The sequence below is a fragment of the Alligator sinensis genome, unplaced genomic scaffold (assembly GCF_000455745.1).
Source record: "Alligator sinensis unplaced genomic scaffold, ASM45574v1 scaffold319_1, whole genome shotgun sequence".
Lineage (NCBI taxonomy): Eukaryota > Metazoa > Chordata > Crocodylia > Alligatoridae > Alligator > Alligator sinensis.
In genome coordinates this window covers 81,214-96,926 of record NW_005842375.1, presented here as the reverse complement: position 1 = coordinate 96,926, position 15,713 = coordinate 81,214, and the positions used below count along the sequence as shown (strand labels likewise).

The window sequence follows — 15,713 nt, the reverse complement described above, 5'->3', positions numbered from 1 at the left end:
TTCCCTATCGACCCGAAGATGGGGTACTTACAAGTGTGCTGCTGTGTTCCTCGGGGCTCTACCTCCTCTACATCCCGTCCATTCGCCAACTCCTTGGGTATTCCACTCTTTGCCCTGATGATCTACATAGGCCTCTTTTCTATGGGATCTGGCATTGGTTTTGGCAATCTGACCCGTCGCCTGGATGTTGATACATCTGGAGCCTCAGTCCCTGATCCCAAGGGGCTGAGCCCCAGGAGTCTGGTGTCCCCCTCCAAGAGAGATGCCTCTGTAATGCTTCAAAATTGAAGGACTGGGGATTGTCTGTCCCCAGTGTAATGCCTGAAACCGCTCCCTCTCCTTTGCTGCGGAGCAGTGTCTTTCGGGCCACCACAGCCAGCGTCTGGAGCCATCGCCTGCTCAGCGTGCTCCCAGCTGGCTTCCTCTCTCTCCCCACTGGCTTCCCATCAGGGTTTTTAAATTTCCCATGGCAGTGGCATCAGCTGCCGCAATCAGCTGGCTGCTGCCCTGCCCAGGAAGCAGCCACTTGAAGAGCCGGTGTAACTCCAGCTCACATGGCTCCTGCTCTGCTTCCGCCTGTCCCGGCGGTAAGTTTCCCAAGGTGCAGGGTGCTTTCTCACTCCCCCCGGGAATGCCCAGGTTTGCCCCTGGCATCCTTGGTGCCCATGGGGGCTTCTCGCTGCCACACTGCTGCTCCTCTGTCTCCTGTCCCTGAGCAGCATAGCCTCTCTAAAAGCAAAGCTGCCAATGATTTGTTCCTCTTATGCCGCTGAAGCTTCTGCCTGGATTCCTTTATGCCTGGTCTCTGTGGCGGTGCTGGAGAGAATGGTGAGAACTGGCTTTTAGAGCACCATATATACACACCTGGAACTCTTTACAGAATTTGAAGTAAAGTCTATATTAAAAGTGAAAGTATCATTAATTTTACTTCTGAGCTTTCTTTGTAGTACTTGTCAGGTATGTTTAGAGGAGGCCCAGACTATTGATATAAAAAAGAATTGTCTTGTATTACTGATCAGACAAATCAGAGTTGAAAAGTAAATTATATATAGTCTACTTGTACGGGAGGTACTAAAAGACACAGATGATGAGAAACAAAAACATGTTGTTCCATATTGTTATGTTTGTTTTTCGTGTCTGTGTTCTTTGAAAACTCTTTGGGCAACAACATGTTGCTCATTATGTTTGGAAGTGCCCTTTGACTTTATAATAGCATATACATATTTTTATTTTTTAAATTATCTGAAAATAAGATTTAATAAGTGCAGGGTTTAATTAAAAATATCAATATAAGGCTAATAAATATTCATTTTGTTCTGATTTTTTTATTTCATGTTTGTATTGTTTTATTTTTATCCAAATATTTTTAAAAAGCAAAAATATATAGTGCGCTATTTTAAACATTTTAATTGTGCAAAAGGTTGTATTACAGTAAAAGATTTGTCTTTGTAAAGTAGCATGTGACACTCTTACCAGCATTTAATAACTTCAGCGTAACCAGGGATAGCTTGAAAACTTTTTAAAATTATGCATATTGCAGTTATTCAGTCTTATGAGGTGGAGCGCATGACTATTGATTACATTGTCAGAGAGGATAATGTTTAATGCTTCCAAATGGGACAGGGCTCTGGTGACTGGTTGTGGTTGAAACTGCAGACGAAAGGGTTGTGGTACAGATGCAAACAGTGGAAATGTGTGTAAGAAGATCAGTGGTTGTGTATATTTTCTCCAAGCTTTGGACATTGACTAAGGCAATATCTTGCTAAATGGTTTGGAACTGAGGTATTTGAAAGCACAGATTGATATCCTGATATTGCGTTTGATGCTTTATACTTAAAATATAATGAAAATGGTTTAATTGGTTCTTTAAGAAACAAAATTTACCAAGCTTTAATAATCTTATTTTGTTTAAATAAGGATTAATGAGTATAAGATCAGACAGGAAATAAAGTTGTAATGCTAAATTGTATGGATATTTTCTATTCCGCAATATTCAAGGTAAATCCAAGTGATTTAAATATTCAATTTGAATTGTGTTTTAAATAACTATTTTGTGCTTGCTTTAAATCATTGTTTTAAATTTTGTTTAAACTTCTATTTATTTAAAGAAAAGATAATTTATTAAACTTGATAAATGTAGGTTTTTTAATTAAATCAGGGATGGTGTTTTTTGAAGTGAGGTGAATATTCAATACCTATGAACATTTATTTAAGCAATTTTCCAGCTGACTAGCTACTCATATGGACTTAATTTTAATGTATTATGGTATTAGAAAATGGTGAATAATGCTTTTCCTTTTTATTTATTATTTTTTTACATAGTGATTTATCTCAAAATCTATTCTGATGGAAATTAGAATTCAATTAAAAGGCCCAAAAACAATAGTTTTAAAATTGTTTTTATTAGTTAAATGGTCTGGATACATAAAATACATAAAATAATCTGAGTTAACCATAATTTACATTTCAAAGCAGTATATTAAACACAGGAGGTAGTATTATCTGTTCTGATGGAACAGAATTGATTACTTCTGGATACCATGGCCTTCAGGTTCTTAGAACAAGTAGATCTCTGCTGTTCACACTTTATTCTTCATAGTGTGTGAAGCAGGGTTGAAGCTTTCCTGTTTTGTTTTGTTTTCTTAAACTGTAGGTTGGTTTTAGAACTTTTAATTAATCTGGATATTCCTTTTTGTGGGCCAGAAGGAAAGATCTCACAAAATATTTACTATTTCTAGGTATTAACAAAAATAATAGCAAAAAAAAGAGTCTTATTATTTTCCTTATCCCAAGAGGAATGGAGAACTTTTGCCTAATCATGATTTACAAAACAAAACAGAATCATGGCAATGATCAATAGGGCTGTGCAAAATTTCACCAGCTGTTTCGTTTCAACGCTGTTTTGACTCGTTTTGAGCTCAAAACAGTGAAATTGAAATGAAATGAAGGGCTTCGAAACAGCCTCAAAATGAAATGAGTGCAGGAGAAATGTTTCAAAACTTTTGAAATGTTTAGAGTTTCGAAGCTGAAGCTGGGCTTGCCTGCAGGGAAACAAAGTAAGGAGAGGGGGTGGGAAGAGAGGGGGAAGGACTGCTCTGATATTGGCTGTGACTGTTTAGCTGCCTGAGATGCTGCTGGTGCTACTGTGCTGCTTACTAAGTTATTACCTGTTGTCATTTAAAGTGGTGGACCGGGATGAGGCTGTAGGGGAGGAGGAGACCTCATTGGGGCACACTACCGTGTTGTGTAGAGGTCTCAGGGCCAGTGAGGGCTCACCTTCTCTCTCTCTCTCTCTCTCTCTCTCTCTCTCTCTCTCGCACACGCACCCCCCCCACGAGTTTTGCTTGTCAGCAGCTTGAGGTGCAGTTTCCCAGAAACCCCTGTACCTATCTCCTTGAAACTTGGCAGGCTTCATGGCCTTAGCAGGGGATACTATCCATGCAAGTTTCATCCGAATCAGGCAAGAAATTACAAGGTTATAGGCAGTTTCATGCTTCTCCATTATAGCCTATGGGTGAAATGTTGAACAGTTTGACAAAATGGAACAGTGCTTTCGGAATGAAACAAAACTTGAAAGGAAACACTGTCCTGTTGAAACGTCGAAACAGAAGTCGAAACTAAAAGATGCTGTTTTGTACAGCCCTAAATAATTATTTCTTTGCAAAGTTCCACCTTTCCAACTACCCTCAGTCTCAGTATTTTTTATTCAACTGGCTGCAAAAAAAAGTCATAATCAGAACAGCCTTGGTTTTCTTGGGTCCTGTGGGTCTTTTGGGATACCTCTGTGCACAGTTGTGTACAGTGCCAGCACCTACATTTAACATCAGATACCTTAACTTCTACATTTGATAGGGGAGAAGTATACTGTGTCACTTTACTTTTTTCACTGAATACCCAAAGGCTTGAGAAAGATGCATCAAGACAGGGCCTGGTAAATTTAATGTAACATACGTTACTTATGAAAATATGGTAAGTATTCTGCTTAGATCTGCTCTTCTTACTCAAGTGTGTCTTCCACCTTCCTCCTCAGTCTTGGATTTCTGAAAAAAAGATACTTTTGGATTCTCCATCTTTATCTAAAATATTTTCCACCTAGCAGCTTGAATTCTCTCTCTCTTGGTGGCAAAACTTTTTTTCCCCAAAGAAATTAAAAGATCCTGCTAATATTTAAGACTATCTAAAATAATGTTATATGCTTCAAAAGAAAATACTTATTTTGTAGTTTCAGTTTTGGAGATATTGCTTACTGTTTTTGAAAAGTTCATGTGTAGCTTCAGCTGCAGGATAGAGCCACTACCATCTATTACTTCCTACCAGCTACCAGGCTGAGGTTTCTTCTGTCTCTAATTATTTCTCAGTTAGTTAGATATTTGAAAGTCTTATCAACTGACAAATAAACTGTAATAATCTTTTTGGTGTAGAATTGATTTGTTACTGAATTGATACGTTCAGTCTTTGAACCTCTGGAATAATAGTCTTTGTTTCTCTTAGAAGATTGCTTCTGTGGGAGCTAGGAGAGTTGCAACCTGTGTGGTTGATCTTTCTCCTGGTGTATTAAACAAAGACAAAGTGGTTTTGAAACTACCCCAAAGGCTAAGAGGGTGATAAATTTTCCCATTAGCCATTGCATATAATTCTCTTGCTGTATTTTTCATAAACCACGTGATCCCTCAGGTGAAGTGAGAGATCCTAGATTAGATTAGATTGGGGTGTCAGACTTACTTCCTGTCCTGGGCCAGAACTATGGGGCTTCTTGCAGGTCAGATCCAGCTGAAGGCATGGGGTGGCTCTGGCAGCATCAACTCCAGCTCCAGCTCCTGCCTGCACATGTGGCAGCAGCAGCAGCTCCAGCTTCCACCACATGTCCCATGTCACAGCTGAAGCTGCTGCCACTGACACATTTTGTGCAGAGCCAGCAGCTCTGCCTCTGACATGGAGAAAATAGTGGTGACAGCTCCAGTTCTGGATCTGGCATGGGGTATGCAGTGGTAGCAGGGCCAGTGGCCAAGTAGTTGGGACTGTGGCAGTGGAACCTAGCAAGTGGCTCAGGCTCCTGGTGACCCATTGGCTTTAGATGTAGAACAGTTTCTCTCTGCAGAAAGGCAGTGCTTTAGTGTGTAGCTGAGCCTTCTCTGGCTACTTCCTTGATTGTCATTCAATGGCTTAGCCTCCTTCCTCATTAACAAAGGTAATTTAGACTAAGTTACAAACCGTCAGAAAGCCCAGGATGAATCAGTTCAATTTTTGAAGGTTAGTCTGGACTGCATAGATTGAACTGAGAAGCAAGTGAACAGACATTCACTTTTGATTCTGGAAATGCAGCCACATGCTTGCAATGGCTCAGGCCAAAACCTTGTGGGTGCTAGATCACACCCCTCCCCCCCCAGCCTGCAAGCCACTGTTGAAAGCTGGGAGCCCTCCAAGGCTTCCCCCCCTGCTTGAACAGAGGGATGTGTGTGGCTAGGTCCTAGCTGGCCCACTGAGCATGATGTGGGAGGAGGGGGGTTTAAATGCCCTCCCTGACCCACATGGGACCCCAGCAGGGGCTTGTCGGGGGGGGGGAGGACAGCAACCCCTGCCAGGCTGCTCTCTGTTCAAGTGGAGAGTGGGAGAAGTGTGCCTAGGCCCTGGCCTGGCATGCTGGAGGAGGAGGGGGTTTAAACTCCCTCTCTGCCCTGCACTGGATCCCCAGCCGGGGTCTGCCCAGTTGTGGGGGGCAGCCCCTGCCATGCTTTTCCCTGCTCCTTGTTCAAGTGGAGAGCGGATGGGGGGGCCTAGGAAGGGGGATGACCAGGCCCTGCTCCAGCACACGGAGGGTGGGAGAGGGTTTAAACTCCCCTCCCCTCCTCTGGCTTAGAGTGTCAGACCTGGGCTGGGGTCTGGTCATACCACCCCAATCTCTCCTTGAGTGAAGAGTGGGGAAAGCCTGGGAGGAACTTCATCCCCATGGCCAGACAGACCCCAGCTGGGGTCTGGTGCAGGACAGGGAGGGTGTTTAACCCCTCTGCCCCCAAATGCCTCAGCATGTTGGCCCCAGGCCAGGCCTGGCGACAGCCCCTCTCCCCTCTGCTTGTGTGGGAAGTGGGGAAAAACTTGTCAGTGGTTTCATCCCTGCCAGGCAGACTGCTCCTGGGGTCCCATGCAGGCCAGGGAGTGGGGTTTAAACCCCTTCCCCTCCTAAGTCTCAGTGTGTCAGCCCAGGCCAGGGCCTAGCCATGTGCTGCCTCCCCTCCCCCCGCCAGCTATCTGCTCCAGCAGGGAGAGGGGGAAAAGCCTGGGTGGGGGTGCTCCCACTCCATGAGGCAGACCCTGGTTGAGGTCCAAATCCAGGTTCCCTCCTTTCCCCCATTCCCTTCTCAGCCAGCTGGAGCAGTGATAGTGCTCTGGCTCTTGAGTAGAGGGGGTGGGGCCAACCCTCTGCTGGAGCAGATAGCATGGCCTAGGGCCTCAAAGCATCCTGGGATGCTGGGGAACTGTGAATTAACTTGAACCAGGAGGGGGTCTGGGACAGAAGTTCCATAAACTGGTTTGACCTAAATCAGTTCTGTCGGTACCTATACATGTGCTGGACATCTGCGTTAACCCATGCTAATTAGCACGTATATGAGCAGACTTGATTAACTGAGTCTGCTGGAGTGTGTTAATTAACACGCTCTAGCAGCCTCTGTATCATGTATTCAGTGTGCCCATGTTTCAAAATGATGGTGGGGGCACTTTAACTAAAGCTCCCAGAATGATTAATCACTCCAGTGTAAACCAAGTATGAGTAAATAAAAGTCAATGAAGACTAGGTATAAAACCAGTGAGAGATTTGTTGGAAGCCAGATACCCTTGAAGGTACATATTAATCCTCTTAACTCTATTCCTGTTTGAAGTTCTTGAATAGCTGCTTTGATGAGGAAAGAAATTGAGAGCAGATATGGGACACTGAACATTTGGATTCTAGAACGGTGCAAGGGCCACCAGTATTTTTAAGGATTTTTTTTTTTTAAAGCTTATATTACTGCAATTTTTTATTGACTGAGGATGGCACAAGGGTTTTTGATTAGATTGACTAAGAATGACTTCCACTTCTACTCCAACAAGGGGAAGGAAGTATATTTTCTTCTGCAGTGGGGGGCACGGTCCTCCTTCCTTCAATTTTGTGCATATTTTTACCAACTATTTACTGTCCTTAGAGTAGTAAGATATTGACAATGCCTGTGTGTCCCCTGCTTGACCTATAGCAAGTTAAAGGGTATTTTTGATGTTTTGGACTTCATTTTTGAAAGTTGTGTTTGAAGATTTGTTCCTTAGGGTTTTAAGAACTGGATAGCCTAACACAGGGGTGGCCAACCTGTGGCACAGTCAGCCTGTATGTATGGCATGCAGCAGACTGTTGTGGGGACAGGCAGCAGATAAGGTAGGAAGCAAAAATTGGAGCAACCGATCAAGCAGGAGAAGGAGATCAGAGAGATGCTCAGGGGCTAAGTACAGATAGTCAAAAAGCCCAAGGCTGAATTGATTCAGTCTTTTCAGGTTAGTCTAAGATGCAGAGATTAAATTGAAACAGACTTTTTTTTTTTTTTAGCTAAATTGAGGGAAAAAAAGAAAAATCCTAGGTTAGCCTTTGTGCACAAGAACAAACGGAAAAATGACCTCTGATTTGACAAACCTGCAATTCCAAATGAACTGTGTAAGTATCATCCGAAATTAACAAAGAATTTTGGGGGAAAATAGTCTAAATTTTGCAGACCTTGGAATAACATGTTTATGTCCATGTTTAATTGACATAATTATGTCATTTCACTGCTATGTGTTGCTGTTAGGAAAGTACCACCATTCCCATCTTGTTTATTTGTTTGTTATGTATTTGTGAATGGGAGAGTGAATGGAAAATATACTATTTCAAAATGATTACACAATATCCAAACCAAATAGTCTCTTTTTTTCCTCTCCTCCTAAAAATGATAATACATGTTTTTGGTAACAGTTTATTATGGATTATTCTTCTGTAGAGGTCAGGAATCTCACAAAATTTCCAGTCCTGGTTTCCAGAATTGGGAAAAGATTTTGAGTCTTCAGGGCTCCTCTGTTGCAGATCAGTACTAACAATATGGAAATCCTATGTTCCTACACAGCATATCCTCATCACAGCACAGATCATATAGAAGCAGGAGTTGCTTTTCTATGATCTCTCATACTGCCACTGCATCTCTCCTCCCTTGACATTGCTCCATATTGCTCTGCTCCATCCCTTTAGCCTATTGCAGTTGATGAAAAGGATGTACATTATTTCTGACTTGGGTAGGCATTGAATTACATCTTGAAATCCGTGCATAATTTAGGAGGCATGATGAATTGGACAGAAGCCATCCTTTTGGCTGATCATCTTCCCACTTGTGAAGCCTGATCTGTGCAGTGTAACTAGGGAAGTGTATTCTGTAATCCAAAAGAAAGATTGCTAGCCAATAAACTATAATATGTTTTGTAAAAATAATGGGATCTTACTAATATCTGATCTGACTCCAATGATGTTAAGATTTTGCTATGCCTGGAAAAGATATGTCTGCATGTCTTTGTGAAATGAATTATAGGATGCAATGTTTTAGTGACTATAGATCAGCATGTATTAAGTGTTGCAGCATCTTGTATTGCCCACTGCCTAAATTTAAATAGCTTTCTCAGTGGACAAACTGTAGACACACTGATTGAAATCAAATTCTTTTTCTTTCCCCTTCAGAAAATATACAGTATTGATGTTAGTTTTTAAGGATGATGCTGTAGGTATCTTAGAGCACAGCTAAGGCAGGCAGCCATTCAAATTGTTCACAATGGCCATTTGCTGATTCTGTTGGTGGTCAGTATTAAAGGTGTCACTTAAATTGATTTAAGCCTGTCTGCTAGTTTGTGTAGGAACAGTCTGCTTTCAGCTGCTTATACCTCATTAATGCTAGTTTATTGTAAATCAGATCATGATTTCACAGCTTGCTCAGTTGTTCACATGTCATTAAGGCTTGGTACATTGTAACTATCAGTGTCTACCTCTAATAGGCCCTTGAAATGAGCAGGGTATTAGCAGTTTCATAACTACTAATTGCAGAGCACTGATAATCATTGAGATATGCTAAAGGAATTAACTGTGTATTGTCACATAAGGCAATTTTCTGATTGCTAAACAAGCTTATTATGTGCTTTGCACATAGCCATATAGGTCATGCAAGTTACAGGCTAACAGGCTCATGATTCCTTCTTCATTGTAAGGCTTCTCTAAGCTGTTTAGGATAGATGGGGAGGAGTGGTGAAAAGCTCTTGCTATGAGTACTAGAAGAACAGTGTGAAGTACCAATTAAAACAAAACAAGGAAAAACACAAGCGTAGTAATGGTTGAAAATTAAGCTCATGATTGTAGAGAGAGGGAAAAGCACTAAAGTAGAAAGTGAAAGTGTGCCCAAGTGACCATTCATTAGAATGGTGGTGGAAGATCTTCACGGGTATAGGTTGTAGCCGTGTTCGTCTAAGGACAGACAAGGTTCTTTGGGTAAATCTGATATTCCACTTATTTGGTATAATAAAAGATACCGTGATATTTTAAGCACTCTTGCTGCAGGTTACTAAATTTCCTGTAGGCATTGGTTTTAATTCTATCTCCAATCTCAGGCTTTTGTTTTTAGCTTGCACTGGCCCTTTAAAAATTGGTATGGGATGCACATGACCTTGAAAAATAATGGGATTTAAAATTGTCTTGACTCTAGTGCAGCAGCAGTCTACCCCATAAAGGTTCCTTTTTGTCAGCACCTTCTCAAGTGGTACAAGTTTCCACTGCTTCAGCACCATAGGGTATATCTACTACACTCGGTACTGTAGGTGAACTAGAGAGCTGTATTGATGTCCAAGACCCTAGGGCCCTGAGCACTAGTATTGTGTGTCAGTAGGACAAAGGGATGGCGCCAACCGTCCTGCTGTATGCGCCAGTAACCAGAATTAATTACAAACCAATCGAATTCGTTGCAGCCAATTGGTAAACTAATTGGTAATTTTAGCTGTACATCTATATGTAGTTATCTGGATGCCTGTAACGGCGCTTTCAGAGCCACTTTTGTTCTGCTTCATCCTGCTTGACAAAATGGCCTTCATAGCTTTAGGGAAAAAGATGTGCATCAGTGAATAGGGGCCGCTCCAGCTGCTTGTCTTGTTTGTATTCCCTTGTTCGTAAAACATGACTCAGATTACAACTGCATGGTACTGCTCTGATCATTTCTGATAACTCGTAGCTAAACATTCCTTAAAATAGGTTGTTTAAGTCATTTATTGTATTTTCTTTGTGCCAACCAGGTTCAGAAGTATAATTCATACTTAGTTTTCAGTAGGGAAAAGTCTCAGTGACAGACTTAAGATTTAATTCAGAATAATTTATTTTTTATTTTCTGGTCTCTTCTTGTTAATTACATTCAGCATAAGGTAAAATGGCTGACTAAAACTGAGATGGATTAAATTAGAAAGTGGAATTTTAGTAGTGAAATTGAAGGAAAAGGGCTGGCTAAAATGCTTAAGTGATTCATGTCTTGTAGCACACTTTTCTTGCCAGTTACCTTGGCACTGCAAACAAATAGCCTTTTCACAAAAATAGGGTTTTTTGTGGGGAACACAAAATGGAGGTATATGTGTGTGTGTGTGTGTATGTATAAAGTATCAATGATGTGCTGCTTAATTTTATATGGAACTATGCAATTTTCCAGATGCATGTGGAAATTATATATGGCAAAGGCTGTGGTGTGTATAGCTCTGCAGTATATTCCAGTTAGGAGGATATTTGTGTGAGTATCCTCAAATGGAAGTTTTAGATCCTTGCATAAAAATGTGTGTTGCACAGGCTTCTATTCCTTTATTAAATGAATATTTTTTAAACAAATGCATATGAATTTCCACTTGTATTTGTTCTTAAAAATATTTGTAGGCATCATTTGTTTTGAACACAAAACTTCCAGTAAGATGAAAGTGTGTGGAATAAGATGTAAGGAATTGCCAATGGAGATAAAAGGGGCAAATTTTACTGGTACTTTTGTTAAAAATTAAACCTCACAATTCAAAGCAATTACAAGCTTTTATTCAATTCAGATGTAATTTGTGCAATGATTATTATTGTTGTTATTTTTATCATGTTTTCTTTCTGAAAAGTAGGACAGGTTTCTCATTTTTTTTTTTTTCTCATTTTAACAAACCAGAAATGTGCAATTTTCTTTTTTTGACATTATTTGGAATGAGTTTGTTCCTTTACAGTGGCATTAATTGCCTTTATATTTTTAGAAGGTGACCTACAAATCTACAATCTTGGTATTTAAAAATATTTTTAATAGTATTTGTCACTAAATTCTTTCTCCCTTTTCTTTTGAGTGAATCATCTGGAAGCATATGTCTAGTATATGATCTATGCACTACTTCTGTCCTAGTTGTAAGTCATATTTTGAGTGTTTCCTGGGGTATGAGTGATCTGTTGCCCCTCTGTACAAGGTTGAAATGGACTTTTCTGAATTAAAGAATGAAATAATTTGCTTCAAGTTTTTCTTCATAAGTATAGCCAGCTGTCAGCTCAGGAGAAAAAAAAGGAAAAGAAAGTGCTAGGAGCTCAGTCCTGCACTATTTTTTTATTAATCATAGTGAAATGAATAGGAATGTTACCCGAGTAAAGAGGAAAATCAGGCCTTGCAAGGGGATATTGTTGTTTTAGTTGTAATGTTTTTCACTGTTTAAGTGCAACTTTGGCCTAAGTAATACACTTCCAAAGCCTAAACAGATTGGAAGACTAATGGGTGATGAATCATTTTAAAAAAAAACAACTGGTTGGAATAAAGACCCTTCATGCTGTTTTGCTAAGCCATTATTACAACATCCTTATATATATATATTTAGAGGTGAGAACTTATATTAAATTAGCATTATAGATCTACATATCTGTGGAATGATATTCTTTTGTACTGGGTCAGCACATACATTATAACTTCTATTAGATGGTTCAGGATCACTCAAGACTGTCATTATGTAAACTGAAATCTAATGTGCAGTGTAAGGCTGGCTTCAAGTTTGTCTGATTACTTAGAATAACTTAAGAAATTTCTTAATAAATACTTGAATAACAACATTTCATCCAACAGTATCTTTCCAAAATAATGAAAGAATTGCTAAAATATAAGGACAGCATACATAATACCTGAAGATTCCAAAGTCATGAATTTGGAATATAGTGGCTTACAAAAAATGCAGTTATTGTCAGAAAAGTGCATATAAACCTTACATCCTGTCTCACAATAACATCATACCACATATATTCAGCTTACAAGCTGATACCTTTTTCTGTTTCCCAGTAATTACTGTTCCCAGAATAAAGATTCTGTAATAATATTATAATATAATTTTGTTGATACCAAAGCAGAATAGAATATCATGTGGCACTAGTTCTGTGCACCAGTTTAAGAGCTGTGCAGGAAGATTCTTTGTTATGTACTTGAGAAGTTACTGAACTATGTAAAGTGCTTTGTGTCTTCCCCAACTGCTAAAGTTCTATGGTTTCTCAGAGTAGACTCCCTCCTTCTCACCTTACAAAATGTGCAGTAGCCCTTCCAACATTTTTGCACTCTTTATTCCACAGCCAAATTAATTATGAAAATACGTGCAGTGCTATTTTCCTTCACTATGCAGTTTATATAAGTTAAACAAAAAAGCCTATGTAGAAACCTGTGTACGGCACATACCTAGTTTATATTTTTTTAATGTTTCAGAAAAAGACAAAAAATCACTGACATTCAAAGACATTTATGCTTTGTAAGACCTGTTGCCTTGCCAAGTGTCAGCATTCTATCCTTTGCCTTTTTTGTTGTTGTCAAAAAGGTCACAAGAATTATTTATGATGGGTTAAGTCTTTTTAATGTTCTTTTTACCCTGAAGGTGTGCACTGTTTTTCTCAAGCACTTTCTAGAATTCCACTTTCATCAGAAACTGATTGGTATGTTTCAGCCCCAGAGGTATATGTTTCAGAAAATTATTATCAACTTAAAATGTGGTCAGAAAAGAAAATGATTGCAATCTTTCCTATAGTGGATTCTACCACTTCAACTATTAACGTAAAATATTTAGATTTTGATTAGGTTTTTGCAGAATTCCCTACTTCCTATACTATTTCTTTCCTTTAATGTCATAAATATAAATATCTAATGTAGACTGCTCTTTTCCAGGAAGTCCTAATGATGCTAGACAACTATGTAAGAGATTTCAAGGCATTGATTGACTGGATACAACTACAGGAAAAACTAGAGAAAGCAGATGCTCAAAGCCGGTAAGCAGATTTTTTTTCCATCTATGTCCTAATACTCTTCCTTTGTGAAATTCACCCCAATGCAGAGGGGTGTATTGCCAACACCAGACATTTAAAAATCCTTTTTTTTGTTTGTTTAAAATAATATCCTGGCAACTGTGTACAACAGAAAAGGTGATTTTATGTAGATGTCAGAAAATGTAAAGAAGTCCAGGAGGGGGAGTGAGTAGGAAAGCAGAAGTGTATGTATTGTAAACTTAGAGGTTGTCCCTATCACCAGACCCGGACACAGGCGTAGGCAAATTGGGTTGTCACCTGGGTCCTGGACAGAAAGGGGTCTCAAAAATGGTTTGTTTTTTTTTTCATTGTCCGATTATTATTATCATTATCACTGACGAACAGGGGCCTGATACTAAAAGTTTGCCCGGGGCCACCAGGAGTCTAAGTACAGTACTGCCTACTTCTTCCTGAGGTCCTCCACTTTTCTTTTGGCTGGAGCAAAGGGATAGGGCCAGGTGATTGATTCTTGCACCTCTCTCCACATAGGCTTCCCTAGGTTTCTCTGGCTCTTGTTAATTGACCTGCATTCTGTCCTGCTAGCTGTAGGAGACCTGCATTTTGTAGTGTTGTGGGTCTAATTAGTCACCTGTTTGGGAGAAGGATTTTATCTTGTGGGGTCAAATTATCATGAAGTCTGATAGTTTTTGGGGAGAGAAGGTGAGGGAGGGGACATTCCTTACAGGCTAGAGATACACAGTTGTATTAAGCAATAGTACTTGAAAGCTTGCTAGGAAGATGGAACTACTAGCTCATTGCAGTTTATCGTTCATGTCTGGAGTGATCAGTCTGATACGTATGGGAGGAACAAGGCTTGAGATGTTTGTAAACCGGGGGCCTCAGTTCTTGCATTTCCCCCACTTTCATGCAGCAATTCTTGAATTTCCCCCACTTTCATGCGTCTTTCTGTCTGTCTGTCCATAATGCTTTATTTGCACTCTGATTGGGGTGGGCAGTTATTTTGGGTGGAGGGCTGCTTAATGAGTTTTGGTGAGCTGTCGAGGGCTGCATGGGTAGCCCTGTCCCTTGACAGGTGCCCTGCCCCCTGGTCGCCATCTTAGGACTGGAAGTCCAACCCCCCTAACCCTTGACCTTTGCTACCAGAAGTTCTTCTCCTTGCCCCCCCAAATACTCCTTTTTTGGGAAGGGGGTTTGTCATCTTGTACCTGGAAAAAAAAACAAATTATGTGCTAAAAATCAAACATTGACAATAACACATTTTAATTTTATTTTAAAAAATATTTTTGTCCTGATTTGTGTGCGTTTGTGTGGTGTATATAGAGGTGATTGCTTAATAGCTCAAAATGAAGTCTTACTCTTGTATATTGTAGGGGAGTATGGAGGGGTGGGTATGGCACTTGTGGGGAGCTGTGGGGATGTGTGTGGATATGCAGTGTGGGGGAGATTGTGAGGGTGTGTGTGGATGTGGGTGACTATGGGGGGTTTATGGGGGAAATGTTTGTGTGGATGTGTGGGTGGGTATGGGGTTTGTGGGGAGGGTCACTGGGAAAGTGTATGGGAGGTGAGTATGGGGTGTGCGTATAGTGGGGAGGGTGTTTAGCAGTGAGCAGGGCTCCCCCCCAGAAGCACATGGGTGTGTGTGGGGGAGGGGGTGGGGTGGATATGGTGTTTGTGGGGTGTGTGATTGTGTGAGGGAAGGTGTAGTTGTGGGGTTTGCTGGGAGGCTTTGTGGGTATGGTGGGGTGTGCATGGGACCCCCTGCACAAACCCTCCTTGAGGTAGTTAGCACCCGCCCCCACCCCACAACAACCTAGAGCCCACGTGCTCGGCAGCACCTTCCTGCCAACAACATGTAGCCCCAGCTCTGCCCTGCATCCACTCTGGACTTATCCCCACCAGAGCAGATCAGCTGGAACCTGAGCAAAGCCCCAACCTACCCTGCTCTGCACCAGCCCCCAGTGGCATGTCCTGCCACCCCCTGGGCATGCAGCAGGGCTGGGGCAGCTCCACAGCTGGACTTCCTTTCTAGGCAGCCCAGGTGGTGGCGGCTCCTTCTGACTGCTGTCGCTGCTGGCCCCAGCCCTGCAGGACCAGAAGGGATCCGTGCTGCACATAGGGTTGCCAGCTCTGTTTGACTCTATTCCAGGAAGTTTTATCACATGATGTAAGGACATGACTGATCTACTGTACTGTACTCAGGAAGGCAAATACACATTACTGTTACATTTTAAAAACCCACTGGACTACTGTACAAATTGGTTTTAACATTTAATATTTATTTTAATGAATTCCCTATCATTTATCTCTCAAGTGACTCTCAGTAGTCTTCTGGAGATGTATCTAATTCCTAGAGACTCCAGGGCAATCCTAGAGGGTTGGCAACCCTAGCTACACAGCCCTGACCCCA

General features: G+C 41.0%; 1 protein-coding gene across 1 annotated transcript in view; it reads left to right on the top strand.

Annotated features, from left to right (window-relative positions):
- Nucleotides 1–15,713, top strand: part of LOC102384121 (S phase cyclin A-associated protein in the endoplasmic reticulum) — a 140,854-nt gene that overhangs the window by 55,753 nt on the left and 69,388 nt on the right. Inside the window, exon 6 of the mRNA XM_025210842.1 lies at nt 13,209–13,309. Coding sequence (XP_025066627.1) covers nt 13,209–13,309 — 101 coding nt within the window. The remainder of the gene's footprint in view (nt 1–13,208; nt 13,310–15,713) is intronic.